The 10,585-nt window shown below is 37.8% G+C and overlaps 1 protein-coding gene across 1 annotated transcript in view; it reads left to right on the top strand.

Moving 5' to 3' along the window:
• Window positions 1-1,391: 1,391 nt before the first annotated feature.
• The window catches only part of LOC129065274 (cytochrome b-245 heavy chain), a 30,469-nt gene continuing 21,275 nt past the window's right edge, over window positions 1,392-10,585 (top strand). The window contains exons 1-3 of the mRNA XM_054566566.1: window positions 1,392-1,490; window positions 3,729-3,824; window positions 5,200-5,310. Coding sequence (XP_054422541.1) covers window positions 1,446-1,490; window positions 3,729-3,824; window positions 5,200-5,310 — 252 coding nt within the window. The 5' untranslated portion in view covers window positions 1,392-1,445. The remainder of the gene's footprint in view (window positions 1,491-3,728; window positions 3,825-5,199; window positions 5,311-10,585) is intronic.

Raw genomic sequence — 10,585 nt, 5'->3', positions numbered from 1 at the left:
TGAGGAGTTAGAAGGATTGAGCAAAAAGGAAAAAGGCCTTATATACATGGACAACAGTGTGGTGATTGTGGGGGGAGGGGTAAAAGGGGACTCAAAAGTAATGAAAAATGCAATAAAGATTAAATTAAAATAAAATTTTAAAAAATAAAGTAAAAATAAAAAATAAATACTAAAAATGAAAAATAATACTACTTTACTAATTGTCACCATTCTGGAGGCTGTCTCAAGTTGTTTGTAGACAACAACCAAAAGAGTTCATAGCTCTCCTTCTCTTTTTACTTCTCGTTCTCCTTTGTTCCTCCTGTTTCTTCTTTTGCCTCTCTAGTAAGTACAGCTGTTGTACAACCACCCTTCTGCAATTAGTCAAGTTAGATCTCATAGTGGGCTTGCCATCCTGCCATCTATTCCTTTTGTGTCCTGAAGACTAGGTAGTAGTCAGGAAAAATGCGAAATCTTGGTTTTGGAATCTACCACATCTGACCTACTTTTGTTCTGACCCTGTTTACATACTTGGCCTAGAGGATGTCATATCTGCCTGAAAATAATATAATCATCTTAACATTTTGGTATATTTGTTATATTTTCATTTCCTGTACTTGTATTTGGAGTGATTTTGGATGGGGTTGTCATAGTCAGACTTTTTTTCTAGTAACACGGTTAAAAGTATAGCCAAATTCCTTGTATTTCAAATCCCAGCTCCACTATTTTTTAACTGCGTGACCTTTGTCAACTAAACTGCTCTGGGTCTCAGGTTCCTCATCTGTAAATGTAATCCTAATAATAGAACCTATGTTATACGGGTTGAATTGTTATAATCAAATGATTTACACATACTGAATTTATATATGTGTGTGTCTTTGTGTACATCAATATGCACATATATATGTGTGCATCTATATATAATGTGTGTACATATACACATGCATACCTTAGAAAATTGGCACAATGTAATCATTCTATAAATATCAACAGTCACTATTGTTATTATTTTTCTCAATACAACTGAAAATGCTGCTTCAGACTGTCAAAATATATCACACCTATTTAATGTTTTTCACTCAGCATGAAGACATGGCTAGTTGGGTGACTTTTTAAAAATTTCTAATTCATAACCGATTAGTCAAAAAAGTTAATTGACTGTGTAAAATACGTCCAATGAATTACACTATTATTTGTCTATCAATGGCAGAAATTAGTTTCATTCATTTCCTACTCTACTTAGTTGTGATTAGATCATTATAGACTCTTTTTCTGTAGTTCTTTTGTGGTTCAAAGATTGAATTTTTTTTTCATGAAAACAAGCTTTTCAGTTGACCAATGATTAGCTAATTTCTGATAGTAGAAAAGGAAACAGATTGCCCCAAAGGGCTGTTTTCATTTCCTCACAGGCAGAAGCAGCACAGCAGAAAAGAAAGGCTGACACAAGAGAGTAAACCTTTGCCACCATGGGGAACTGGGCTGTGAATGAGGGGCTCTCCATCTTCGTCATTGTAAGTACACATGAGAGATATATTTTGAATTCTCTGACTTGTCTGCGTTCCCGGGAACTAAAATGGAACAAAGGTTTTTGTTTGTTTTATTTCTTTGATATATTTGTTGAAACTGATTTACTGTGTTAACATGCATCCATTTGTGAGCTGACTGAGTCAATTCTTCCAGACTGACTCTTGGAAAAAATGTAACCATGGATTACTTTCACCTAATTTATTTCTTGAGTTTTTAAGAGTACTAAATTATCCAGCATTTCACAGAGGGAGCAGAAGACATTTCATGCTAATGATCACTGAGTCTGAGTTGTTTATTAATGTTTACTCCAAGGCAAATTTCTATGTTTTATGCATTTATACCACTTAAAAAATGGGCAATTGAAATTTTATATGATTTTCCAAATAACAAGTACAACAGGGCCTCACGTGTGGGAAATTAACCTTTATATCAGTAATTACACAAAAAAATGATTAACCTCATCTTTTTTTGTAAAGTGCCTTCTTATCTCTGAGGTAAGTAATTTATAAAGTTTATAAAAATTCAAGGGAAGGGAATTGAAATTAGATATATAGACTCATATACAGTGTATATTAATATATATTATATATGATTACATAAAAATCAATTAATATATCTTGGGAAACAATTTTTGTATGTAAAAATAGGGCTAATTTTCCAATTGATAAGTTGATTTCTTTAGTTTTTAAAATAACAGAGATCAACTATTATTTTACAATGTTGGTCTCAGCAAAGCAATCATGGACAATTGAGAAGATAGAAATGTGATTTATAACTAGCCTTTCCAAATATTCAATGAGAGCATTATATAGATGTTAAGGAGAATTCATAAATTGAACCTTTGAAAGAATTTATCATGAAGTAAATATTGAGTCTTTGAGTTTTCAAGATAGGGAGAAATTAGTGGTACAAATATATTTGAAACAACACATATTTTCTAATTTAAAAAATATGTCAAACCAACATTCTAATGTATATAGAATTCTTCTGAGGACTCAGAGCCATTAATTTGAGTTATCACCATTTTATGAACAGGTTGCTCCTGTACAAAATAAGTTCAAATTACACTTTTAGACCTCACCACAATTTTCCCCAGGAAATGATTTCCTTCTAAATTATGCACTCACATACTTGAAAATGAAGGCATAGCTTGAAAAACAAGAATAAGAATGACAAGGCTAGGAAATAAAGAAGCAGCTTCTTTTTAAAGAGAGACTTCTCAAGCATCTGTGGACATATAATAGCTTCAAAGCACAGTTAAGAAAAGATTACTATGGAGCTGAAGGTAGAAGACTGGACAGTGTCATTGCTTGATACAGTCAGTGCTTCCGATGAAATAAGCAATCACAATCTAGAAAGGTCTATTTTTTTAAAAAAAATCCCCTGCCCCTTATGCGGCCATTTAAGCTCAATAACGCTCCTTCAAACAGTAAGGAAAACTTACCAAATAGAATTAAAGCAGTGATTTTCAACCATTTTCATCACATGGCACACATAAACTAATTACTATAATTCTGCAGCATACCCAAAAATACATTATGCTTTTTGGCCACTATGACAAAAAAAAATAGGTATAATTTTTATTCATTCACACCAGATGGCTATTGTTGCGTTGGCTATCGTCTTTTTATTTGACAGTCTAAGGGAAAAGAGGTCAGTGCCCCTGACTAAATAGTCAGGTATTGCATGTTTTAAAGTTTTTTTACCACACACTGGTTGAAAATCTCTGAATTAAAGGCTTGACATTTTAGCTGATGAGACTCCCACTAGCTATGGTGGGATGCTGCGTGGTGGAGGGAGTTGATTGGCACCTGTGAAAGTAGAACACAGCGTCCTACTGGTGTGGGGGAAAACATAACAACATATCAACATATCTCTTTACCTTCTTTTTCTAAGAAGAGTCAAGTGCTATCATTTATCTAAGTTTAAGAAAAAAGATGATGTGAAATAAGGGGTGGGGGAGATAGATTGATAATAACTTGGCATAGTGGCCAAGTAGTAACACAATCCTGTGGAATGACACAGGGTGGAAAGACCAATTACAGAGAAGTAAGTTACTGCCCTAGGAAAGAGTTAGCTCTAAGATGGTTACACCCATCTTTGCAACCACCTGTGTCAAAGGGTGGACTTGGGGAAGTCCTAACCTTGGTCTGACACCAATATTTTGTGAAATCCATCTGTTGAAATATGAAAACTTCATGCAACTGTTTCTGTTTTTGCAGCTGGTATGGCTGGGGTTGAACGTGTTCCTCTTTGTCTGGTACTACCAGGTTTATGATATTCCACCTAAGTTCTTTTACACTCGAAAACTCCTTGGGGTAAGTATAAGTTCCATCTCATGAAATATTGACTGGCTCATAGTGTTAATCAAATATTCATTTTAGCATTTTCAGTAAATATTCTGACCAACCCAAATAGCACCATCAGCCTCGTTCCCTCCATTGCAACCTCCTAGACAAGAGTCTTTAGGTTTTCTAGTGTGGGACAAACAAAAGTATGGCAGAGGTCCAGCAGCATCCCTTCCCTCCCAAAAAGCACTGGACAAGTGTTTAGCTTAAATCTAATACTGACTCTGGAATTGAAAGGTAGGTTGGAGAGATGTATCCAGGCATAATGCAGCTGGGACAAGTGAGACTTTTCACATTCTCTAAATCATCCAATTCTTACCACTTTTGTGCATGGAGAACCCTGCTCCTAGTGGCATGTTATGAAATGAACATCAGGAAATAAGCCTCTCCCTACAGATGGAGACTTTGGGGGATTTGTCCAAGAGTCACATTCATTGATTAGGCTAGCAGAGTGAAGGCCCCCAATTTTCCTTGGGTCCATTAGCCATTCTCAGTTTTGTTGAACTGCCAGGTCTCTTCTTCATCACAGATGAAAATAATTACAGCTATAGCTGCCCCCAGAAGATATTATTTGCTACATCATGCTGAAACCATAAATTTATTACTTAATAATAATAGTAATATAATTGTATTATAAGTCATATGTATAAATTATATCATTATACTACATTATTATGGTTGTTGTTAACTTATTTAGGTTGATGCTGAGAAGAATGATTTCCCATTGTTTTTCCCCTCCAAAATATGCAGCTTCCTTAGGTATTTCAAAGAATAATTATAATACCAAAGCATTATACCATACCAACTTAGGTTAGGTTTAAGGTCAGTCTAAGGGCTAAGAAAACTTCCTTTAAAAACCCTAGTTTTTATATTGCACTCTAGTTAATGATATGCATGCTTAAGTACATAGGGGGAAGCAAACTGATGTCTGCAGTTTACTTTGAAGTGCATCAAAAGTAAGATATGTTGATGGATGGACAAAGTGATGGTTAGATAGATGGATAGATGAGAGAGATGGATAGATGGGTAGATATGTGATAAAGCAAGCATAGTAAAATGTAAAAGATGGAATTGGGAAGATGGATAATTTTCAATATGAAATGATTTAAAATTCTCTTTATGTTTGAAAATTTTCATTAAAAATGTTGGGGTTGGGGGTAAGGGCCAGATTAAAACAAAAGGTCCCAGCAGGCCCTAAAGCATAAACCCTTGGCTCAGAAGGACCTACCTTTCCAGACAACTTGATGTCTCTGGTGTGTGGGTCTTATGCTAGGAACCCTGCGGAACTGGGTGAGGAGTTCTGTGCTCACAGGCATCACGCTACTCGCTCTTCTGCCTCTTCTAGCGAGCGCTGGCATTGGCCAGGGCCCCCGCAGCCTGCCTGAATTTCAACTGCATGCTGATACTGTTGCCAGTCTGTCGAAATCTACTCTCCTTCCTCAGGGGTTCCAGTGCGGTAAGAACAACCATTTACAAATTTTGAGTTCCTCAAACTTTAAAAGGCAGTCAAGCTAAATGTCCTTTCTTAGAAAAAGGAAACAAATGTTTTTTGAGGATTTCAGTCTCCGTAGAATATTCATGAGCCAAGCAATGCTTGATTCTGCAGCTTGTTTCTATATCACTTGTTGATGGAGCTCCCTGGAACAACCATTTAACCTGAAACAGACTTTAAAAAAATAACAACCAATCAATCTATACCTCATTAATTACAAAAATGCCCATGTGCATGCATGCACACAGACCTACATAATAATTATGCGCACACACACACACACACACACACAGGGCTTTACGAGGCTGATGTGAACTTTGTAAATTACTGTTACAGTGCTATCTTTTTCAAAATTTTTAAGCCAGAGAAAATCTCTTGTGTGTAACATCCCGAGCAGTTGGAACCAATGGGCAATGAGTCACACTATAATGAATGTGATTAAGAAGGTCTTGATGTGAGGGAATGAGGAGTTCAGAGCTTTCCAATTGCTCAAGGCTCCTTTCACTCTCAGTTCAACCATTTCTTGAGCTCCTGAATGTACTATGCTAGAAGAAAAAAATATTATGTAGAAAGAACTTTTATAACCTGTAAAATGGTATACAAATTTCTTATTAATATTATTATACAAAGGTGAGAAACATGGAAGTTTGTATCTACACATGGTACTCAAATAAATGGGTTCCACAAAACATAACAAATAAGGAACTGCAGGGAATCAAAAGAGGCGAAGTTTTATCAGGTGGGCAGAGGGTGAATAAAGGCTTCTTGGAGAAGGTGGCATCAGACATGCATATATAAGGAGAAAGACATTCTACCTGGAGAACGTGGCATGGGAAAATGCACAGGAGATGGTGGGGAAATCATATCATATCCCTAAAAGCTCTGAACAAGCATGACTTCTGTCTTTCCTTTGGACTTTTTTGCCCTTCCTAACCACACCAGAATAGCTCTTCCAAAGTTAGGGATTGATACCCTGGTGGGACCTATTCCACTAGGTCACTAGCATCTAATAACCTCTTGTTTTTCTGTTAATAAAATGTATGTTTTTAATATTAACGAGCTCCTTAAAAATGACATATTAAGTAGAGATAACTTCTAGAAGAGAAGAGCAAGAAATCTATTTTGATGGGAATATAGAGATCGTAAAGGACAAGTACCTGCAATAAGGCTGAATTGGAAGTTAGAGCTTTGCTGGTAAACTAGGACCTTGAAAGCATAGCTGAGGAGTTAATACCTAATTTGGCAATCACAGAATATTTTGAAAAAGGTAAGTGGTCTAAACTGTCAATAACAAGGAGAACTTGCCTTGAAATCTGCCTCATTTTTCCTCGTCATAGTGAATTCACATTGATCCTAGGGGAATTTTTTTTTCCTTTAAGAATGATACAACACTCAATTTACTAATATAGGATTAGCAGAGTACAACGAAGAGTAGACACCGATTACAAGGATTTCCAAATAATCCTTTCAACCCAAGAAACCACAGAGATAAAGTTTCATTTGCTTAAAAGTTTTATTAATGAACCACCTGTAAAATACTATATCTGATATACCATAGGTACCCAGCAAACATTTGCTAAATGAAGCTCATGCACTGTAGCATTTTGTTTTTAAAGAGACATGATTAGTTTTTATTTCCCCCCTTTCCCTGTTTGAATACTGTGTATTTAGAGGAAGTAGGCCCTGAGAAATAGGCAGTGTTTTCACCAGGATGGCCCGTTAGGAAATCCTCATTACCCCACAAGCCCAAATTGTACTGCTGTTATACTGCTACACCCCATGAGTAGTGCCTGTTGTAATGGCTGATTTTAGGCTTCTTGTGGCCCAGGAGTGAAAATCCTCCTGAGGTTCTTTAAAGACAGGGATGAAATGAGGCTTCCCTTCAAATTGCAGTGAAGTTCAGCTCCAAAATGAGAAAGACCTGTATATAAAAGAACATATTTTTAAAAGATTTTATTTATTTGTTTTTAGAGAGAGGGGAAGGGAAGGAGAAAGAGAGGGAGAGTAACATCAATGTGTGGTTGCCCTTCGCACGCCCCCTACTGGAGGCCTGGCCCGCAACCCAGACACGTGCCCTGACTGGGAATCGAACCAGCGACCCTTCGGTTCGCAGGCTGGCACTCAATCCACTGAGCCACACCAGCCAGGGTGAAAACATTTTTTTAAAAGAAGATAGCAGCAAGCAACGTTCTTTTAAAGATGGGTTGTATCCCTCCTTCTAGGTTTTCCAGCCTGAAATGTAAACTTTGCAAATGAAACTGATTTTTCTGATAGGGATTAAAGTGAGTGTCCGTGTTGTGACTAATGTTGGAAATCATAATAGTTGTCACTTACTGAGTTTTCATAGACTTCACCTCATGAAATCTGCCTATCAAGTCAGTGAGGTGAAGATGAAATTAAATGGTATTGGGATTCAGACCAAGAATTGTGCCCCGAGAGCCTATTCACTTTCCTACGTGCAACCTAAACTCAAAACTGTCCTATTGTGGTATTATGGTCTAAGAAAGTTCATCATATATATGGATATTTGAGAATGCTGAATAAGCTATGCTAGAAATGGCAAGGACATTGTAACTTCAAGGATTCATTAGTAGGGCACTATGCAAACTAAACAGTCTTCCATTCAGTTTCTAGTGGTTTCAATCATTTAAACTTTGCTTCATAATCCTTCTGGTTACCTGGATAAAGAAAGATGAAAGGTTGGCCCACCCCAGGAAAAACAGAGGTAAAGCTCAGCCTGCATTGTTGAGGAAAATGGGGAAGGATGGGACTTAGCATACAGAAATCCCCAGAGTTTCAAAATTATTTGTCAGGAAGTAGAAAAGAAACAGTGTGGCAAGTGTAGACATGTGGGTGAATACATCTCTATAGGTTTAGAATAATCATCTTAGATTGTAAGACAGTGAAAATGTAATTCATTTAAATAAATAACTATTAAAGAATTTTAAAAAGTATATGATATATTGCTATGCATGCAGGAAGCTTACCTTCTAGCTAAGGAGCCAAGCCATATTAAATGAGAAGTTAAATAATGATACAATAAAATTGAATATTCACTAAACACCTCTCTGTGAATATATGAAACAGACCTAAGAGGGAAAAGCTGTAAGTATATAGGTAAGGAAACTGGAAACTGAGTAAATTGTTCAACATCTCACAGCTAGGTGGTAGGGCTGGGCTACAACACAGGTATACCTCATGGCAAAAGTTGCTCTCTGAAGTGTAATTCAGCACTGCTTTCTGACCTTACTTTTTCAATTCTCCTGTTTGCAGCACTTCAATTATGTTCCAATCTCCACTAAGGACTGTATTAATTATCTATTACTGTGTATCAAATTTCTACAAATTCAGGAGTTGCAAGGAATCAAAAGAGGGGAAGTTTTATCAGGTGGGCAGAGGGTGAATAAAGGCTTCTTGGAGAAGGTGGCATCAGACATGAATATATAAGGAGAAAGACATTCTACCTGGAGAACAGGGCATGGGAAAATGCACAGGAAATGGTGGGGAAATCATATCATATCCTTAAAAGCTCTGAATAAGCATGACTTCTGGCTTTCCTTTGGACTTTTTTGCTCTTCCTAACCACACCAGAATGGCTTAAAACAACTCCAATTTTTTAGCTCACAGTTCTGCAGGTCAGAAGTTCAGCATTGGTAGTATCTGGGTGTCAAGTGGGCCAAATTCTCTGGGTAAAAGTCTTCCAAGCTCACTCTTGTTAGCAAAATTCAGTTCCTTGCAGTTGCAGGACTGAGGTCCCTGTCTACTTGCTGATGGTCATCCAGGGGCTGCTCTCAGATCCTAGATGCCCCTGTATTCCTTGTCATGTGGTTCTGTAACTGCAGATCCAGTTCAAGCTGGTTCTATCCTGTTTCTAACAGGACCTGGAACCAAAGTTTATACTACTTATGAGTAACACTTGTGAACATCACTCACAAATAGCACTTGGGAACCATTAACTGCTCCCTCCCCCAACCCCACCATAGAAACAAAGGACCAGGACATGACAGGAACCTGAGTACAGAAGTGAAGGGTCCATTGTCCAGGAAGATCCAGTGCTGAAACTCCTTAAAATCCTACCCTGAACCCTGGATTGGGGAGCCAGACATGAGCCTTGCTTCCTGTCTCCTTGCCAGTTAACTTGAAGATGGAAAGCCTTTTCACAAAATCCGGTGCCATAGTGTTGACTTCTTTGCAGATTGGGTGTGAGCCCTTGCTTGGTAACAGTCCCCTCCGTCTTCAAGCCATCAACAGTGCATCAATCACTTCTCATGCCTCTAACCTCTGACATCTTATAACTCTGACTCCTAGACCCAGATGTTTTTAAAAAATATTTTATTTATTTACTTTTAGAGAGGGGAAGGGAGGGAGAAAGAGAGGAAAAGAAACATCAATGTGTAGTTGCCTCTCACACACTTCCTACTGGGGACCTGGCCCACAACCCAGGCATGTGCCCTGACTGGAGATCCAACCAGTGACCCTTTGGTTCACAGGCAGGCACTCAATCCACTGAGTCACACCAACCAGGGCTAGACCCAGATTTTGTGATTGCATCAGGCTCACCCAGATGATCTCTCTCATAATGCCAATTGGGGACTTTATCTCTGCAAAGTCCCTTTTGCCATGTAATGTAACAAAATCACAGGAGTGATATCCCATCATGTGCATAAGTAAGGTCGCACTCACGCCCAAGGAGAGAAGATTATATAAGGTCATTGGGGATCATCTTAGATTTCTAATTACCACAGGGACTCTAAGAAACAATTGGCAAATAGGAAAAAATATTTTCTTAAAATTGTAGCGAATATAAAGTAGTAAAACAAAGCAAGACATTGAAATAAACACAAAAGACAATGAGGCTATTTAAGAAAACAGGAACAGTCAATTTTTTTTTTTACCAACAGATACATAAAATAAGTGATTTCAAACAGGGAGCCCTTGTTTTGAGAGCCCGAGTCACTGCTGAACTCCATGGACAGTCACTTCATTATAGCCGATGCTGTTGGTGCTCCACCCATGTTCCCTCCACACTGACAGTTCCAGTTCATGGGTATCTGCCTTCTGGAAGTCCCACTCATTCTTTGCCAGAGGATTTTCTTTCAGTCATCCCCTGGGACAAGCCTGAATTGCCAGGGTGCTGATGCCCTGGGTATAGCCCTCAGCCAGTGACAGATGGAAGTTGGTAGATGAATACCAAGTTTCTTAACCCCTCAGGAAAAATGAAACAGAAAGCAAAACTGTG

This window comes from Pteronotus mesoamericanus, unplaced genomic scaffold, assembly GCF_021234165.1.
Source record: "Pteronotus mesoamericanus isolate MK-2021 breed Mesoamerican mustached bat unplaced genomic scaffold, CSHL_Meso_final contig_173, whole genome shotgun sequence".
NCBI lineage: Eukaryota > Metazoa > Chordata > Mammalia > Chiroptera > Mormoopidae > Pteronotus > Pteronotus mesoamericanus.
The sequence above is the reverse complement of the archived record's forward strand: the minus strand, read 5'-3'. Positions and strand labels throughout refer to the sequence as shown.